Raw genomic sequence first — 19,815 nt, forward strand, 5'->3', positions numbered from 1 at the left:
AAACCCATGCGCCATAAATGGAAGTAACAGTGGATGGACTGAGTGGGTTGTTTTGGTTGTCGCGACAGAAACATGTAAAACAGTCACGTGGTATTATGTAACATTCTTGGATTTCCAAGCTCTGGAGGTCCGATTGGCTTCACATCGGAACATGAAGCTACATTGCATCTCGGGGCTACATCTTCGCCTCACCCTCACAATATGCCGGGAAGGACTCGTCCAGTCGAGAAGATTGCTAAGGCCTCAGCCCAATGTTCCGTAGAGGTGTGTAGCTTCTGTTAACCTCATCTCTGCATTGCCAAACTGACTAGCTTGATAGGTTGCGGCATACGGCAAGTGTGTTGTTGCGGATTACAATTCAGTACATAAAGATATGTGTGTCAAAGAGTTTATGCGACTGAAGGATTGCTACCTGGTAGGTGGCGAGCGAGTGCTGTGCCGTTCGACATGCTAACCAACCCCAACAGGCGGCGTCCAAAAAGGGCTAAAAAAAAGGTTCCTGTTAAAAACTTGTTGGAAGCATTGGAGGCACGATTGGAGCTTTTTTCGTATTGCGGCCCAAGCAGGACCATTTGTAAATTGTTCCAAGTTGGATTTCGCTAGGTATGGAAGATGAACAATTCATTGATGAAAGACCATGTAATTTCATTTAGAGCAACAAAAAAAAGATAGTTTAAACGTAGACTTGATATCTACATTTAGTCCTTGGGTTAACTTTCTAAAGCTTCAGAAGGCGCAACAAGAAAGTGGCATTTTGCACCTCCTGTTCTTCCTGCGAGATGGTGCCCTCTTCCTCTCCGGTAGGAAGCTTATCGCCACCATGTGCACTCTGCTCAACGGGGCGGCGCAGGACCTTCTCAAAGGCTTGAGCCTGGGACTTGAAAGCCTCATCAAGGCCAATGTTGTCCGGATCCGAGATCACGGTGTATTCCATTTTCACATCGTCGGTGGGAACAAGACCAGCCTTCTTTCGAAGGCGTTGAATTCGGTTGATGATCTCACGACCCAGGCCCTGATGAGCCAGCTCTGGGTACAAGTTCACATCGAGAATGGTCAACACGTCAGCATCCGTGTTGGTTTCCATGCCCTTGGAGTTGTTGGTCTCCTTGATTCCTCGCTTCACGACCAGGTCACCCTCAACGAGTTCAATACCATCAACCAAGATCTTCTTGTCCGCGAGGTATCCCTTCACATCATTGCTAGTGAGAGAAGGCAATGCCTTCTTGACCGTTTGAACAGCCTTCTTCAGCTTCTTTCCAAGCACAGGCCAGTCAGCGGACACTGAGTATTCAACGTTGTATTTGGCTTCGTCGGAGGAGAGAACAAGCTCCAAAACGTTAAGCTCTTCAAGAATGTAGGGCTCGAGGGATTTAACATCTTCGAGATATTGCGTGTCATTATGTATCACGACAAGCGACTTCAAGGGGGTCTTGAGACCAATAGTCCGACGCTCCCGAGAGATACGGCCGAGTTCGATAATAATCTGCATCCGAGAGACTCTGCGTTCAACAACTTCATCAAAGAGCTCTTGGCGCACTTCGGGGAAGGGAAGGAAGTGTACGCAACGGCTATCTTCGGCACGAAGTGACTCAGGAATGTGGGGAAGAAGGCGCTGGTAGATGTTGTCGGTGATGAATGGAGTGAATGGAGCGAGGCCTCGGACAAGAGTGTAGAGAACCTCAAAGAGAGTGTTCAGGGCGTGCAACGTGTCATCAACGCCATTTTCGCCCTTGAGTCTCTTGCGGTTGAAGCGAATGTACCAGTTTGTAGTGTTGTCAATCAACTCTAGGAGCCGTGGCACAACTGTATACAGACGGTAAGCGGCCATTTCCTGGTCAATGAACAGGAGTAGTGATTGACAGCTGGCAAGGATCCAACGATCCATAACGTTAGTGTTAGTGCTCTCTGCTGCAGGATCAAAGATAAAGTCAATGTTGGATGCCTTCTTCAGGAGGGTCACCTGGCCCTCGAAGAACTTGTAGCTGTTCCATAACGGGAGAAGCACTTTGCTGACAATTTCTTTGACGCCGGTTTCTTTAAATCTAAGAGGCTCAGCCCGAACGACAGGGCTGTTGATCATGTACAATCGAAGAGCGTCCGATCTGTTTTGACAACATTAATAACAAGTTGCGTGATAAAACTCCCGAAGAGCATTTAAAGTTGAACTCGGGACTGAAGAAAAGCAGAACTCACCCATATGAATTCATGATCAGCGATGGGTCGGGGTAATTTTTCAATCTGTGGAATCAACGTATTAAGATGGAGATCGGATCCTTGTCATATCGGGATGGTGTTTACGCACCTTTTGGACATCTTTAGGCCGTTCTCTGCAAGCACAATGCCATTCACCACCACGTTCTTGTATGGTAGTCTCTGGCGCAAGTGAACTCCAATCACGCTGAGTACATAGAACCATCCTCGGGTTTGACTAAGAATCCACTATTAGCGTGAAAGCTCGCAGGTAAAGGGGAAAAAAAGTAACTTACTCGAGACCTTCGGCAATAAAGTCTGCTGGGAAACGGTCCTCGAACTTCTCTGCATCCTCAAAGGGGTAGTGGACACTTGCAAAGGGCATACTTCCTGATTCAAACCAGCAATCGAAGACCTCTGAGACACGTCTCAAAACGCCTTTTCCTTTCGAAGAAGGAATCGTGATGTGATCGACTTTGTCACGATGAATATCGGTCAGCTCGCCCTCATAGCCACTCAACTCCCTCAGCTGCTCAATGCTACCGACTGCAACAACTTCTGAGAAATCATCACTAACCCACAATGGCAATGGCGTTCCCCAGAAACGGTTCCGAGAAATGTTCCAGTCATGAGCGTTCCGAATCCAGCTGGCAAACCTCCGTTCCTTAACATTGGATGGGACCCAGTGAGACTTCTCAATGCCTTCAAGGATGTCGGGAATGATAGGCTTAACCTTCACAAACCAAGAGGGCACAGCACGGTATATCAGAGGGGTGTCGGAGCGCCAGCAGAAAGGATAGCTGTGAGTAATCTGGCTGTCAACAAGAACACGACCATTGCCCTTGAGGAGCTTGATGATACCCTTGTCAGCAGCCTTGACATTCTGGCCCACGAAGTCCCGGACTTCGGCTGTGAAACAGCCCTGCGCATCAACGGGGTTGGGAGGAAGACGAGTCTCGGAAATGACACCGTGATTCATGGCAACTTGGTAATCCTCCTCACCAAAGGCAGGAGCCTGATGAACAATACCCACACCATCCTCGGCAGTGACGTATTCGTCATTCAGCACTTGGAAACCACAGTCCTTGAATTCTTCATAGAAGTAATCAAATAGGGGCTGGTACTTCCATCCGAGCATGTCGGAACCCTTGATGCGGTCGACAATCTTGAACTTGGCCTTCTTCGGGTCCTTGTAGATAGTTCGAAGAAGAGCCTCTAGGAGGATGTAGTTTTTCTTTGTGGCCTCATCGTAGATCTTGACGTACTCAAAGTTGGGATTAGCGCACAGACCGGTGTGTGATGGAAGCGTCCATGGGGTGGTGGTCCATGCAAGTAGGCATGTCTCGGGGTCATCCAACAGAGGGAATGTCACAACAACGGCGGGGTCCTGCACATCCTTGTAGTTCTGCTGCGCTTCGAAGTTGCTGAGGGGCGTGTTGAGGGCGGTGGAGTAAGGCATAACACGATATCCGCGGTAGACGAGGCCCTTATCAAAGAGCTCCTTGAAAACCCACCAGACGGATTCCATGAATGACGGGTTCATGGTCTAAATGAAAAGAAAAAAGCATCAATACAAGGGCACAGAAAATCAGACGTTATCGAGCATACTTTGTAATCGTTGTCAAAGTCAATCCAGCGACCCAATCGCTCTATGGTTTGGCGCCATTCTGTCGCGTATCTCATAACAATCGACCTGCACTCCTCGTTGTATTTCTCGATTCCGATCTCTTGGACCGCCTGCAAACCAGACATGCCCAATTTTTTGTCGATCTCATATCTAGAGTTTGTATCAGCCAAACCTATACTACACAATGTTGAACAAGTCCTGCCTTGAATTGAATTGAACTTACTCAATGGGAACACCATGCGTATCCCAGCCAAAACGGCGCTCCACATGGAATCCCTTCATAGACCAATAACGGGGGATCACATCCTTGATTGTCTAATGAAAATTATTAGAACAACTTTCAACTCATTCGCAAATTGTTCACTGTATCTTACCGAAGCAAGCAAGTGCCCATAATGAGGGGTTCCGGTAGCGAACGGAGGGCCGTCTAGAAATCCATAGCGTGGCTTTCCAGCCGAAAGTTCAACTTGGCGTTTGAAGGCATCGATCTCCCTCCACCGAGCGAGCACGAGTTCTTCTTCCGCAGGAAAATCCATGATGTGGTGACTCCAGTGGTTTAGGAGAGAAAATTGACTGCAACCAACAACCTCTCAGGGCTTGCAAGTCCACGGGTGAGTCACCCCGCCTCGTTTTTCTGCCAGTGTGCCTTGCCTTGGCCCCTCCATGTACACCGCCTGCCATACCCAGGCAAGCATCATGTTAGGGTTGCAAGCGGAAGACTACGAGAATTAAGAGAGAGAATTATAAGAAATCTAACAATTTAAAACTATTCAACGACCATACCCTACACATGACAAGTAAACTATGTGGTAGTTGTGACAGTATCTACATAGCCCAACTATGATGCAGCATGGGATGCACGTCGAGCAACCTATATAAACTGCAGGTGTCAGCCAAAGGCTCAAGCCATATGTGCTATACAGGGGCAAACAAAAAGCTCACCAAAACATCAAGTGAATTCATTTACAATTTTCTAACTCCGTTTCTTCCCCAGACCCTCGTGCCCAATTCCCAAACGTGTCAACAGATACCGACAGCAGTATTGAAAGAAGCAAGAAGTGATTGTCAGAAAGCTGGACCTTTGTCTACTTCCTAGTACCGATTATACCCTCCTCCGCCTTGGTTGTGGGAGTAGGGGTCTCGGTTCTGCCCACCACGGCTGCGGCCTCCGCGGTTACCTCCTCTGCCTCCGCGATAATCCTGCTGGCCATAGCCTGATTGATGACCGTTATTATACTGACCACCCTGGTTGTACTGGTTGTTTTGCTGGCCATAAAATTCCCCAGGCTGTTGATAGCCGTGTTGGGGTGGGTGCTGAGGTGGGTACTGGTGTGAAATTCCGCCACGTGGAGGGGGAGGTGGCCCTCTGGCGTAGCCTCCGTACCCTTGGCCAGGGGGAACCCAGCCAGGAGGTACCATTGGGGTACCACTGGGACCTCCAGGACCACCTTGTGGGCCAGAATTGAACTTCGGGTCAAGATGCGCAGCAAATGGGTTCGCGCGGTCACTCGAGTAGTTCATCCTGCCGCCGCGTCCTCTGCCCTGGAAAGGTGCGCCGCCAAATGATCGGCCCGAGTTTTGAGATCGGGTCTGGGTGGCTCTGATATCATTTGAATCCAACATTGGCGTAGGTAGCTTCACCCCGCGGAGAAGCATAGACTTGTGGACATGAGAAGTTTTCGGAATTGAATACAGAACTCTTTGATCAGTTAGTATACGAAACAAACTGCGGAGATTTGAGAGCTTAACTCACGTCAGGGAACGATCATCATCAACTCCTGGCATGCCATGTGCCTCCAATGGCGAGACCAAGGAGCTGTGGGGGATATAGGTTTCGCTGCGCTCGACAATTCCGGCAAGGCCGCCACTGACGTCCTCTTTGAGAGGATATTGTGCCGGACCGGGCTTCTTTGAGTAGAAGTTCGCGACAAGGTCTTGGTACAAGGGATTTCGGTCGGATAGCAGAAGAACTTCCTGGCCATGAGAGTTGCGGCTCTTCTCATCCTCAGTAAGAAGAGGATATACCTTCGCCATGGCGTTTAGAAGACGAGTTTCGTCAATGAAAGGGAGAAGAATCACGCCTTGCCAGGCAAATTTCTTGCCGTTCAAATCTAGGGGGAAGTCCTCCGGGTAGAAATCGATGATCTCGCTATCGGGATTTTCCATGAGAGGGTGGAAAACTTTCGGTAGCGCGTGGTTAGATGCGGCAGGCAAGACTCCCATGAGCTGTTCAAATGGTTTGAAGATTGTGCCCTTCTCGAACTGAACGTCCATATCGGCGATATCAACAAAATCGGCGGCTGGACGCATGTGTTAGCTTCTTTCCGAGAAATCCGAGGCAAAAGACGAAAGGAAAAAACCTACCAAAGGGCGCATAGTGCCTCGGGTAATACCAGGTCTGCCATCAAGTTAGTGAAGCTCAATTGTGTAATAAGGTATGGATTGTGAACAAACCCAAGAGGGGCACCCCTGGAAATAGTATCGTAGAACCCAGCAAAGACCAATCGCATATTCGCGAGCGACCTGGTGGCGGAATTCTAAATCTTTCGGGTCCACGCCGAATTTTTGCTCATAGTATCTATCGGCGTATCCTGGCTCCCATAGCTTGACAGTGTCTTCTGGGGCCTCATCTTGTTTAGGCTTCTCGGCAACAGCTAAATTGGCCAGAGGAGAGTCTCTGCCCGGTGTTCCTGCCTCAGTAACATCCTGTTCAGCCACATCCGCCTTTCGTTTTCCGAGAACCCCCGGAGAGGACTGCTCTGGGAGTTCAGTTGATACGTCCTCGCCGTTTGTAGCTAAAGTTTCGCTGTCTCTGGCATTTTGGTTGACCTTCATAAGTTTGCTCTTCAGCACAGCAGCGGCGCTCTTATTTTCCATGTTAGCACGGTACACAGCTCCACGGTTGATAACCATGCTGTGTGTCAGTTCCCTGGTCTCCTTGTTCAAGTGACCTCGGCCAGGGGTGATGAGTTCCATAGGAGGGACGGGCTCGGCGCCGCCACCGCGAGAGCGATCCTCAGCTGTCAAGTCACGCTGAGGGGAACTCCGTCTTCGCTTTTGAGCACGCTCTTTATTTCGTGCCGCATCTTGCTCCTTGCGTCTCTTCTCGTTTGCCTGTTTTCTTTCATCCGCTTGCCTACGGCGCGCGAAAATGGCATCTTCTTGTTTGGCCAGTCCTTGCAATATGATTTGAGCGTTTTTCAACTCAACACTTCCATCTTTGGTGAGGTAACTTCCCATGGCGGGGAGATTGTCGCGCCAGATGGCGATCAGCGTATCAATTCCATTTTCACGAATATCCAAAGAAGGAAGATGAGGAAGGAAATCGTTTCCAACGAAGAAACACATAAAGACCCAGTCATCCAGTGCACGTTCAAGGTCGAATGGGAACGGCTGTTGAGGAACACGAAGCTCCACGGCAAGATATTCCCTTAGCACGGCGACATGAAGCCAAATGAAAGGTTTTAAAGGAGCCGCGTGCTGCTTTTCGTCAAATTCTCCACTCTTCTCCTTTGGGCGGCCTAGACACTCCTCGGCCTTGTGGCCAGTCTGTCCACAAAGTCTGCAGCCCCGAGGCCTTGAGTCTTGCGCAAACACGTCTTCACGCAGTACTCGGAAGTAAGGCTCGTGAGTACCAAGACCCAGCATGATCAAGTCAGCATCCTGTTAGATGTGAAATTAGTGATCCGAGAAGACTGCTTGGGGCAATCGCCAAAAACTTACTAAACCATAGATGACATGACGAGTGTTGGGGTCGTGGTTAGGCGAGGCTCGCTGTGATCGCACAAAATTCATGATCTTGTGCTCTCCTTCTCCTGGGACGGTGGCATCCGAGATAATGATTTTCAGCTGTCAATGTTAGCATATTCATTAGAATCAAGAAAACACATTAAAACATACGTTTTCCCAGCCCGGGTCAGTGTTGAGCTTGTAGGCAATCCAATACCGCAGCGAGGCAGCAAGGATATCCATGAATGGTGTTCCTGGCGTGATTACGTTGCTGTCCCATGTCTTCTGAACAACCTCCTCCCGAACCAACTGCTCACCGGTCTTCGCAACATGCTGCTGAGCGAGCATCTTCTGGAGTTCCTCTTTCTTCTGATCATTCTCCTTGGCCTCTTGCGCCGCGCGGAATCGACGCGCGCGTTGCTGGTTCATCTTCGCTCTTGGGGCAACGCCATCTATCCATATGATCGAGGTTAGTGGAAATTGCCAATTTTGAAAATGTGAGAGAATTCCAAACTCCATTCGAGTATAAACATACCGATAGCGATCATGAGAAGCTTTCTGGGGCGCACCATGTTGACCACTCGATCGGTGTACTTATAAATTTCCATCATCATTTCCTGCTCGTCCGCTGGGGGAGGCTTCCCCTCCGGATGAGTACATGGATGAACAATACCATTCATGTCCAGATAAAGGTTATCCTGCTCCTCACCATTCGGGTTCGGGCGAGTGATGTCGATTGGGATTTCTTCTCCATCGACCACTTGGGCCTGCTCCTCAATAACCGGAGAGACGATCTTCGGATATTTGGTGGACAGCCATCGGAACAGCGCTGGGACACCCATGATGATAATGCGACACTTGTGAGGTCAAATTCAAGAGGGCTCCGGTACTCCTATGTGTCGCAATCAGTTGATAGTATTCGTGCCGGCGAAGGCGCGATCTCTCTGTTAGGGAATGAGATGGAATTTGAGCCTGTTCAGATAATATACAGACTCCCCTGAAACATGTAATGGAGACAAAAACAGATGCAACCGCAGATATGATCGCGGTGCAGGTTGAGAGTAGCCAAAGTGAGCTTGCCGTTGACGAAAAGATAAATTCCGGGCGGTCGGCGATTCTGCGGGTTGAACCAAGATCGGTGTTTGGCCCCCTTGGGCAGTACATTAGGACAGCTTTCTACAGCAATCGGCTACCCAACCACCTCTTTTCTTTTCAGCTTTTGCTCTTCCGTATATGACTACAAATTCTCACGCCCTTGGCCGGCAGTGACCATGATATTGCGAATCAACCACCATGTTCCGAATCCTCGAGTCGCAAGCTCCGGCCAAACAAACGGCTACGGACACTATCGACGTATTGAGCAATAGACTGCAGAGTGCTACGTTGTTGGAAGATCGTCGCGCAGCGATCCAAGGATTAAGAAGCTTTGCAAAACTCTACCCTGCATCAGTTGCTTCTGGTGGCCTGCGGTCATTGATAAACAGTCTACGCAATGACAGTGAGGATGTGGACACCATCAAAGTGGTCCTCGAGACCCTTTTAATGCTTTTTACGCCTGATGAAACAAGTGTGGGTATCTTGTACTCTGAGGTGTTTCACTCAAATTGCTCACATAAATTTCTAGCCTGAAGCATCGGACGAAATAGCTCTGTGGCTGGCAGATGAATTCACTCAGGTACGCAACGTGACCTCAGTCACGATCTGATGGACTAACATCTTTAAAGCGACAAGATAATATTACTACCCTACTTAACCTTTTAGAAGCCCGCGAATTTTACTCTCGCCTATATTCACTCCAATTGATTTCCCATATTTGCAGCGCACGACCAGAACGAACACAAGAATGCATTTTTACAGCGCCGCTTGGCATTTCCAAGCTAGTCAGTGTGCTGACAGATGCAAGGGAGCCAGTACGAAACGGTATGTCTTGCTGAAAATTTGCGTCCCTGTGGGACATGAAGGTTAGAGCTGACAATCTGATATCTGTTAGAGGCTCTCATCTTGTTGATTGCCCTGACCCCCGCTTCAGAAGAGCTCCAAAAGCTTGTGGCATTCGAGAATGCATTTGAAATACTTTTCACTCTCATCGAAGCGGAGGGAGCATTGACTCATGGGACCGAGGTAGTGGAAGACTGTCTCTCCTTGTTGGCCCACTTGTTGAGGTTCAATGTTTCCAACCAATCTTTTTTCCGCGAGACAGGTTGTGTGAAAAGAGTAACGCAGCTGCTTCATGAATGTCAGCAGGAGCCAGAAGACAACGAGCTGGTACCACAGTGGACTCTGGTCCATCGAGATAAGAATGTCTGGGGCCTATTGGCTATTATTCAGTTGTTCTTGATTCGCGGTGGCATGAGCACACCCATAAATCAAACTGCATTTTGGCAGAATGGAGTGACAGAACAAGCTCTTAGCATTGCATTCGGTCAAAAGTTCAGTGTTAGCGTGACCTCAAAGGTGAGATTTTGCTATTACCTATCCTTACGTGTAAGTTTTTCTAACAATTCTAGGCCTTATCAACTTGTGCCGATCTGATTCGCGGCAACTCCCCGTTGCAGGAAAGGTTTGGTGATATTGAAGTCCTGTGGGGCTCTTACTCCCGCGGCAACAATGATGCGAATGAATCTTTGCGCATCAATGTGATTGAAGCTTTTTTGAAGCTCAGCCTCGAGCCTGCTCCCAACAACCTTTTAGACGCACGGCTTGCTGCCTGCGAATGTATGAAAGCGTTTTTCGCTCACCATCCTGGAATTCGCATGCATGTGCTCAGACGAGCGATTGAAGGCCATACTAGTGGGCAGGATCGGATTCCCAACATTTTATCTGTACTGCTCATTGCCCCAGAAGCGCGAGGTAATTCCGATCCATATCAAGTGTGGATGGCCTGTGTTCTTATGTTCCATTTGCTCTTTGATGATGCAGAGGCTAAGGCAACAGCTATGGCTGTTTCTGAGGGCGATGCTGAGAGTGGTGAAGAAGTAGTCACCAGTGTCCAATCTGTCGTTGGAAATCTGATTACTGGTCTGCAGCGTGGCGATGATGAAAGAATCACAGTCGGTTATCTGATGCTACTCTGCGGGTGGCTCTTTGAAGACCCAGACGTTGTGAATGATCTTCTTGGAGAGGGTAGCTGCATTCAAACCTTGTTGCAGGAAATCAAACACCAGCGCACCCCCAGTAGATTGGTGCCCGGCCTTTGCACTGTACTGTTGGGTGTCATCTATGAGTTCTCTACAAAAGACTCCCCGATCCCTCGCATCACGCTTCATAAGCTACTCATCGAACAGCTTGGCAGGGAACAGTATATTGACAAGATCACAAAACTTCGAGAATGTCCATTAATTCGTGACTTTGAGGTCCTTCCCCAAACCGCTGGTGGTCAGCTTGAGGGTGGACTGCCGGAGGTCTTTTTTGACCGCTCGTTTGTTGAATTCCTGAAAGACAATTTCAGCCGGTTGCTCCGTGCCATTGACCGTGAACCCGAGTTCGAGATTTCTGTTGTTGCCAATGGCGTTGAAAAGGGAATTTCGCGTGAGCTTGTTGATTCTTTGCGTACAGAAATTGAAGAACGCACCCAGACCCTTAAAAAACTTGAGTCTGATATCGTTAGTATGCAACGGAGGCTTGATCAAGAACAGTTGGATCATCGCAAGTCAAAGGAATCCAATGCGGTTGAGTTGTCCAAGATTCAACAAGCCAACGAATCTCTACAACAACGTCATGCGCAAGAGCTATCTCAACAGCTGTCGAGGCTTGAAAATGAACATAAGCGTTATGAGAACGAGTTACTCAAGCAGCATAGTGATCAGCTCCGTGCCATCGATAATCAGCTCAAACAGACTTCGGCGGAATCTGAAAGCAAGAGCAACAAAGCAAAGGAATTGAGAGAGCATCATGAGCGAGAGCTTGCTAATCTGCAGCGAACCATTCGTGGCTTGGAGTCAGAGCTTTCTCGCATTCAGGAACAACATATTGGAGAAGTTGTCAATCTCAATAAGAAAGTCCAGGAGTTGGAAACCATCATCAGCCAGTCCAATGAGGCCCATGGTGTACTGGTCGCTGACCTTCAAAAGAAGATTCAAGATCTGGAAAGCACTAAGAAATCCCATCATGATGAAGTCGAAAACCTCAATAAGAAGATCCAGGAGTTGCAGGGTACAATTAGCAAGTACAAGGATGCTCACGATGAGCAGGTTGCCGGTCTTGAAAAGAAGATTCAAGACCTAGAAAACATCAAGAAAGCCAATGATGGTCAGGTGACAGACCTCAGCAAGAAAATCAAGGACTTTGAAAACACAAAGAGAACCCACGATGGAGAAGTCGCTGATCTCATCAAAAAGTTGCACAGCCTGGAATCCAAGTTGGCCGCAGCCAAGCAAAGTCATGAAGCGGAAGTCGGTGACTACAAGAGCAAAGTTGAGAATTTGGAGTCTACCCTCTCTACGACCAAGCAACAATATGAGGCTCAATCAGCTGGCCACAATAACACAGTCGGAACTCTCGAGTCAATTATCGCCGCAGCCAAAAAAGAACATGAAGCCGAGATCGCCACTCTGAAGCAATCTGTCGCAGTTTTGGAGTCAGACCTTGCCAAGGCTCAGAAGTCCAGCAACGATCTTGAAACCGCCCAAGAAGATGCCGCGTCTCAGACCTCTGCGCTGGAATCGCGAGCTAAAGAGGCTGAGGACAAGGCCAGGGAGGCCGAGTCCCACGCTCGTAGTGCAGCCGAGACTCTCAAAAGCATCCAGGCTCAGCTCGACAAGGCTCATACTGAAGCTAAAGAAAAGGAGGAGGCTCGCCAATCAGCCCAGTCTGAATTGGAAGACCTGCTGATTGTATTTGGAGACCTTGAGGCTAAGCGAATGGAGGACAAGGTATGTTTAAAGGCTCTTTACTTTCTCGAGCTGCTCTTGGCTCTTGGGGATCTGACTGACAATTGTCTAAGAAACGGCTCAAGGAGCTCGGAGAGGAAGTCTCGGAGACTGAGGACGACGACGATGACGAGGATGAGGAAGAAGAGTGATGGACATGTGCTCATGTGTAAATATTCAGACAAACAAAGATTTCAATTCTTCAGTGATTTACGGTGTGGTACCACGAAATGCCACAGCTCAAGTAGGTAGCGACTGTGTGTCGTTTCAAACCTGACATTTCTCTCGACTTTCCCCATGTCTTCGTTCCTCCAATCTACTTTCAACCTACCCTAGGCAGTATAGTAGGGGTCTCAGGTGAGCCTGGTGTCCAAGACAGCAAGATTATGTGAGTCCATTTTGACATCTTCTGTTCTTAATTTGTGCATTGAATATAGATACAACAATTCGACTTGCAATGTCTTCCAGGGATGGCTATCTAATTCTATGCTCCATATGAATAACACTACCAGCAGGCTAATTCTGTGCTAGCCTACGAAGTTCTACAATAAACCTAACAGTGGAAGCTAGGAGCATGTATGTACAAGCTCACAGCATTCCCAGGTAGACTGGGCATTATCATATACCACCTACACATATACGTAGGTACTCAGTGGGTCAGTCCAACAGGGCCTTGGTATGATGTACGTCTTTAAATTTAACGGCCGCTAAACCCCATAGAAATCTATTGGAAAGTTTGCATGCACCACATAACCTTGGAAGATCAGAAGAGCTTCCGATCGTTAGGCTCATTTCCCTAAAGCAAACAAGCCTTGGTGCGCCGTTCATCCCCTGTTCAGGTCGACCTAGACTTCTCCTTCACCCTTCTACCCATGACCATAGGAGATAGCTCAAGCTTCTTCCATCAGGCTTTACCCAGCTCGCTGGTCACTATGCCCAAACAGGAATCCAGAACGCTAAGGAGACAGGCAGTTTAAAAGAAGTTGACCCTAGTGGAGACACTAGCCCTAGAGTAAAGCACCCCTGCAAACGTTTTCAGGCCGCTTCAGAGTCGTAAACTGGCGGAATAATAGAGTTTTCAAAAGCAGGACCTGGCCATTGAGAGTCCATAGGACAGGATTGAATGAACGTATCCAGGCGACATTTAATTCGAAATTAGCAGGCGCATTGAAATCGCCAGGTCAGTTGGATGCAGTCAAGTCGATGAAAATCTTGAATCGGACTCGGTAATCAAAGTTGACTTGACACAAGACCGAATCTTCACAACAGTTTCTGCTATTTGTAGGGTTTACGTTCAAAACAGGCGATGTCGGCCAAGTTGAAAGTTGAAGTTAAGACGTAGAATTTGGCAAATTTTGGGATATCATATCAACTCCATAGTCGATATTTACACTCATTTAAGCTAGCGAGAAACTTACGAATAAGAGCACATGTCTGTATGATTTAAATCGTAGATGGTCTGAGTGTTGAACCCGTTGTAGTCCAAGGGTGTACTCCGTATAGATCGACAGATTGAGTCACCGGGCGGTCAACAAACTGCCCGCGACACCGGACCCGCGACACCGGAGTGGAAGCATTACTCTTTTCCCTTTTTTGTCTCGCTGGCTCTAGACTTGAGAAATACATTCTCTTGATACACCATTGGTCATTGGCTCAGCTCTTTCCAGGTTGGTCAACCTTCTCAAATCAATCTATTTCCTCCAAATGATTGGTGTGCACCTTCCTAGGTCGTATCCCTGGCTTCATTGTGGGGGAAACAGACAAAGTACAGTGAGTCGGGGTACTAACAAGTTACAGAATGAAATGAGCAGTCATTGAACTTTGTCACTACCAAATCCTCATCTAGATCCTCCTCCACAATGTCCGAACCCACCAAGATCAGCATCTTGGGCCGGGAGAGCATTGTCGCTGATTTTGGTCTTTGGCGCAATTTTGTCGCAAAGGACCTGGTCAGTGGCTTGTCCTCGACAACCTATGTTCTCATCACCGATACCAACATCGGATCGCTTTATACCCCCACTTTCCAAAAGACCTTTGAGGCTGCCACCGCTTCCATCACCCCAGCCCCGCGGCTTCTCGTCCACCATGCGGCCCCCGGAGAAAGCTCCAAGTCACGGCAGACAAAAGCCGACATTGAAGATTGGATGCTGAGCCAAACCCCACCATGTGGTAGAGACACAGTGATCATTGCGTTGGGTGGTGGTGTGATTGGGGATTTGGCTGGATTTGTTGCAGCAACCTACATGCGAGGTATACGCTTCGTACAGGTCCCGACCACTCTTCTTGCCATGGTGGACTCCTCAATTGGAGGAAAGACAGCTATTGACACTCCTCTTGGTAAGAACCTCATAGGTTCTATCTGGCAGCCATCGAGAATTTACATTGATCTCGAGTTCCTAGAGACTCTTCCCGTCCGAGAGTTCATCAATGGCATGGCCGAGGTCATCAAGACTGCTGCCATCTCAAGTGAAGAGGAGTTCACTGCCTTGGAAGATAACGCAGAATCAATTTTGGCTGCTGTGCGCAGCGAGCCGAAGGCTGGCCAAGGTCGCTTCGACGACATCCGGGATATCCTGAAGGCTAGAATCTTGGCATCGGCACGTCACAAGGCCTTTGTCGTCTCTGCGGATGAGCGTGAGGGTGGCCTTCGCAACCTGCTCAACTGGGGTCATTCTATTGGACATGCCATTGAGGCGATCCTTACCCCTCAGATCCTTCATGGCGAATGTGTCGCAATCGGCATGGTGAAGGAGGCAGAGCTTGCGAGACATTTGGGTACCCTGAAAGGTGTTGCCGTCGCTCGTGTGGTAAAGTGCATATCGGCGTACGGCTTGCCCACTTCCATGAAAGATCCACGGGTTCGTAAGTTGACTGCTGGCAAGCACTGCTCAGTAGACCAATTGCTATTCAACATGGCTTTGGACAAGAAAAATGATGGCCCGAAAAAGAAGGTTGTGCTCTTGTCAGCAATCGGCCGTACTCATGAGCCAAAGGCCAGCGTCGTCTCTAACGAAGATATTGGTGTCGTCCTTGCTCCCAGCGTTGAGGTTCACCCCGGAGTGCCAAAGTCGCTCAATGTCACTTGCGCACCCCCCGGATCGAAGAGTATCTCCAACCGTGCCCTTGTGCTCGCTGCGCTTGGCTCTGGTACCTGCCGCATCAAGAATCTCTTGCACTCCGATGACACTGAGGTCATGTTAAATGCCCTAGAACGCCTCGGTGCGGCAACTTTCTCTTGGGAGGAGGAAGGTGAGGTCCTTGTTGTGAACGGCAAAGGCGGGAAGATCATCGCAAGTCCTTCGTCTTTGTACTTGGGTAACGCCGGTACTGCCTCGCGTTTCCTCACCACTGTGGCTACACTCGCAACTCCCAGCAGTGTCGACTCGAGTGTCTTGACCGGCAACAATCGCATGAAGCAAAGGCCCATTGGTGATCTTGTTGATGCTCTTACCGTTAATGGTGCCGGTGTCGAGTACATGGAAAGCAAGGGATGCCTTCCTCTCAAGATTGCCGCTTCTGGAGGCTTCGCAGGAGGGAAGATCAACTTGGCCGCTAAAGTTTCTTCTCAGTACGTCTCCTCACTGCTCATGTGCGCTCCGTACGCCAAGGAGCCGGTCACTTTGAAGCTTGTCGGTGGTAAGCCCATTTCACAGCCTTATATCGATATGACCACTGCGATGATGAGATCTTTCGGCATCGACGTGAAGAAATCCACCACCGAGGAGCACACCTACCACATTCCTCAGGCTCACTACGTGAACCCCGCCGAATATGTTGTGGAGAGCGACGCAAGCTCTGCAACCTATCCTTTGGCCATTGCTGCCGTCACTGGCACCACCTGCACTGTCCCTAACATTGGTTCCAAGTCCCTTCAGGGCGATGCCCGTTTCGCCGTAGACATTCTACGGCCTATGGGCTGCTCTGTTGTACAGACCGATACTTCAACCACTGTTACCGGACCTGCTGATGGCATCTTGCAGCCGCTGCCTAATGTGGATATGGAGCCCATGACAGATGCCTTCCTTACTGCCTCCGTTCTCGCAGCCGTTGCCCGGGGCAAGGGCTCAAACCACACAACTCGTATCTACGGTATCGCAAACCAGCGTGTCAAGGAATGCAACCGTATCAAGGCTATGAAAGACGAATTGGCTAAATTCGGTGTAGTGTGCCGTGAGCATGACGACGGGCTTGAAATCGACGGCATTGAGCGTTCTACCCTTCGACAGCCCTCCGGTGGTGTTTTCTGTTACGATGACCATCGAGTCGCTTTCAGTTTCAGTGTGCTGTCTCTTATCGCTCCCCAGTCTACACTAATTCTGGAGAAAGAATGTGTTGGCAAGACCTGGCCTGGCTGGTGGGACGCTTTGAAGCAAATGTTCAGCGTGAATCTCGATGGCAAAGAATTGAAGGAAGACGAGCATGCTTCCTCAAGCGATGTGGAGCGGAGCAGTGCCTCTATCTTCATAATCGGCATGCGTGGTGCCGGCAAGACCACTGCTGGCAACTGGGTTGCTAAGGCCCTTGGTCGCCAGTTCATCGATCTTGACATAGAGCTTGAGACCTCCGAGGGCATCACTATCCCCGATATAATCAAGACACGCGGCTGGGAGGGTTTCAGGGACGCAGAACTTGCTGTCCTTAAGCGCGTCCTTAAAGATCATCCTACTGGATATGTCTTCGCCTGCGGCGGAGGTGTAGTCGAAATGCCGGAGGCGCGAAAGCTGCTTACCGACTACCACAAGAGCAAGGGCAATGTGCTCCTCATCATGCGCGACGTCAAGCTGGTGATGGACTTCCTCCAGAGTGATAAGACCCGCCCTGCCTATGTGGAGGACATGATGGGCGTGTGGCTACGACGCAAGCCTTGGTTCCAAGATTGCAGTAATATTCAGTACTATAGCCAACACTCCACCTCAACGGAGCTGGCCCTTGCCTCAGAGGACTTTACCCGCTTCATGCGGGTAGTCACCGGCCAATCAGACAGCCTTGATCTCATTAAGAAAAAGAAGCACAGCTTCTTTGTCTCACTGACTCTGCCTGATGTCCAAAATTCGGGCGATACTATCACCGAGGCATGTGTCGGGTCTGATGCTGTGGAACTGCGGGTGGATTTATTGAGGGACCCTACAGTTGACGGCGATATTCCCTCGGTTGATTACGTCAACGAACAATTGTCTATCCTTCGCCGTAGTACCACCCTACCGCTCATCTTCACCATCCGTACCAAGAGCCAAGGTGGCCGCTTTCCCGATGATGCTCATGATGCGGCAATACAGCTGTACCGACTAGCGTTCCGTTCTGGGTGCGAATTCGTGGATCTTGAGATCGCGTTCCCCGATGCAATGCTCCGCGCCGTTACTGAAATGAAGGGTTACTCTAGGATCATCGCCTCGCACCATGATCCGATGGGCACTCTGTCATGGGCCAACGTGTCCTGGATGCAATCCTACAACCGTGCTCTGGAGTACGGCGATGTGATCAAGCTCGTCGGTGTTGCCAATAGCCTTGATGATAACAATGCCCTTCGGAAGTTCAAGACATGGGCTGAAGAAGCTCACGATGTGCCGCTCATTGCGATCAACATGGGCGATAGTGGTCAGCTCAGCCGCATCCTGAATGGCTTCATGACCCCGGTGTCTCACCCCAGCCTTCCTTTCAAGGCGGCACCTGGTCAACTGTCAGCTGCAGAGATTCGCCGTGGTCTCTCCCTGATGGGTGAAATTAAGGCCAAGAAGTTCGCTGTCTTCGGTTCCCCTGTCTCTGGCTCGCGGTCTCCCGCTCTTCACAACACCCTTTTCGGCAAAATGGGTCTACCCCACGAATACTCCCGCCTGGAGACCACCAACATCGAAGACGTCAAAGACTTCATCCGCGCATCGGACTTCGGTGGCGCCTCGGTGACGATCCCTCTCAAGCTGGATATCATGCCCCTGCTCGACGAAGTTGCCCAGGAAGCTGAAATCATCGGCGCCGTCAACACCATCGTTCCCGTCCCCAACGGTGACAAGCCCCCTCGTCTAATTGGCTACAACACCGATTGGCAAGGTATGGTTCGATGCATGCGCAATGCAGGCGTTTACGGTTCTACCGGCAACGAGAGTGCCGTGGTCATCGGCGGCGGCGGTACTGCCCGTGCTGCCATCTTTGCCCTCCACGACATGGGCTTCTCCCCAATCTACGTGGTGGGCCGTAGCGCCAGCAAGCTCGAGGACATGGTCTCAACCTTCCCGATTAACTACAACATCCGCGTGGTAGACAACCGAGCGCAGCTTGACACCGTTCCTCAGGTCGCTATCGGCACGATTCCCGCCGACCGTTCCATCGACCCTGTTATGCGCGAGACGCTCTGCCACATGTTCGAGCGTGCTCAGGAGATTGACGGCACTCTCATCGGCAAGTCTTCTGACGCTAGCAAGCACCGCGTTCTTCTTGAGATGGCCTACAAGCCTACCGTCACTGCCTTGATGCAGCTTGCATCTGATGCGGGTTGGACCACCATTCCTGGACTGGAGGTCCTTGTTGGACAGGGTGTGTACCAGTTCGTTCACTGGACTGGTATTACTCCTTTGTACCATGAAGCAAGAGTAAGCAGAAACCTTGGTTTCAGACTCCCCTTCTAGCTCCATTGCTAACATCTATTGTCTTTGTGTTTAGGAAGCTGTCATGGGTTCTGCTGAATGATCATGAATGCCTTACAAATGTGTCGGGCGTTTTTCTCCATTTTCCATATTTCACAGTGTGCCCTGTTCCATGTTCTACTGGCGGGTGAGCGGGTTATTAAAAGCATTCAACGAAACTTATCCTGACTTGTATCTTGTTTGTCGTGTCCATACGATAATTTCCATCTAGTTCCTATCTATTCATACATCCATTTAGGTGATTTCTACTCCGAATTATCTTCCACGTTCATTCTTGTCCTTGTCTTATGTCGGCTGGATCAGGGTGTCTTACGGAGACATTTTACCATTCATGGCATAGGAATAACAGGAATAGCATCATGTTCACTTTGGCTTAAAATGGGCACTAGTTTTACCATTCATCATAAATGCCGTTCCATCTAGGTCATTTTCTAGATCTGGATACCCAGATCAGACCAGATCAAATGGCTCTTTTTGTTGCTTTCTGTCTCGATATCCTCTTCCATACCTCCCTCCTACATCCAGCCCTGGAGACTTCCATAGATCACTTCATCACTCACCATCTCTCTTCTCGGATCTCCAACTTCACCATCCGTCTTACCAATCTGTAAGACTCTCACTTGCTCATCCATCTTTCAAAGGATTTCTCTGACGTAACCTTTCTGAAAATAGGACAACGAGTGACAGCACAGCCCAGGCCCCCGGTGTAGCCCGCACACAGACTCAACCAGGCGCACCAAACAACCGCGACCGGGGTGAACTT

The 19,815-nt window shown here is 49.5% G+C and overlaps 4 protein-coding genes across 4 annotated transcripts; 2 read left to right on the forward strand and 2 right to left on the reverse strand.

Annotated features, from left to right (window-relative positions):
* Positions 1-718: 718 nt before the first annotated feature.
* On the reverse strand, positions 719-4,353 carry Pdw03_4695 (Isoleucyl-trna synthetase, putative; the record flags this gene model as incomplete). Its single annotated transcript, XM_014675411.1, has 7 exons — positions 719-2,102; positions 2,194-2,238; positions 2,303-2,428; positions 2,487-3,736; positions 3,799-3,967; positions 4,041-4,132; positions 4,192-4,353. The coding sequence occupies 7 exons, from the start codon at positions 4,351-4,353 to the stop codon at positions 719-721; spliced, it is 3,228 nt and encodes a 1,075-aa protein (XP_014530897.1).
* A 556-nt stretch (positions 4,354-4,909) lies between these two features.
* Pdw03_4696 (5'-3' exoribonuclease 2) lies at positions 4,910-8,388 on the reverse strand (the record flags this gene model as incomplete). Its single annotated transcript, XM_014675410.1, has 7 exons — positions 4,910-5,516; positions 5,571-6,117; positions 6,182-6,215; positions 6,272-7,480; positions 7,541-7,666; positions 7,718-7,998; positions 8,082-8,388. 7 exons carry the CDS (start codon positions 8,386-8,388, stop codon positions 4,910-4,912), a joined length of 3,111 nt encoding a protein of 1,036 aa, XP_014530896.1.
* Positions 8,389-8,839: 451 nt separating this feature from the next.
* Positions 8,840-12,566, forward strand: Pdw03_4697 (Transport protein, putative; the record flags this gene model as incomplete). The annotated part of the gene is made up of 6 exons (XM_014675409.1): positions 8,840-9,115; positions 9,171-9,221; positions 9,271-9,466; positions 9,537-10,000; positions 10,054-12,417; positions 12,489-12,566. 6 exons carry the CDS (start codon positions 8,840-8,842, stop codon positions 12,564-12,566), a joined length of 3,429 nt encoding a protein of 1,142 aa, XP_014530895.1.
* Positions 12,567-14,273: 1,707 nt separating this feature from the next.
* On the forward strand, positions 14,274-19,095 carry Pdw03_4698 (Pentafunctional AROM polypeptide; the record flags this gene model as incomplete). Its single annotated transcript, XM_066100812.1, has 3 exons — positions 14,274-14,751; positions 14,815-18,998; positions 19,069-19,095. The coding sequence occupies 3 exons, from the start codon at positions 14,274-14,276 to the stop codon at positions 19,093-19,095; spliced, it is 4,689 nt and encodes a 1,562-aa protein (XP_065956212.1).
* Between the last annotated feature and the right edge of the window lie 720 nt (positions 19,096-19,815).

Source organism: Penicillium digitatum, chromosome 1 (genome assembly GCF_016767815.1).
Source record: "Penicillium digitatum chromosome 1, complete sequence".
Lineage (NCBI taxonomy): Eukaryota > Fungi > Ascomycota > Eurotiomycetes > Eurotiales > Aspergillaceae > Penicillium > Penicillium digitatum.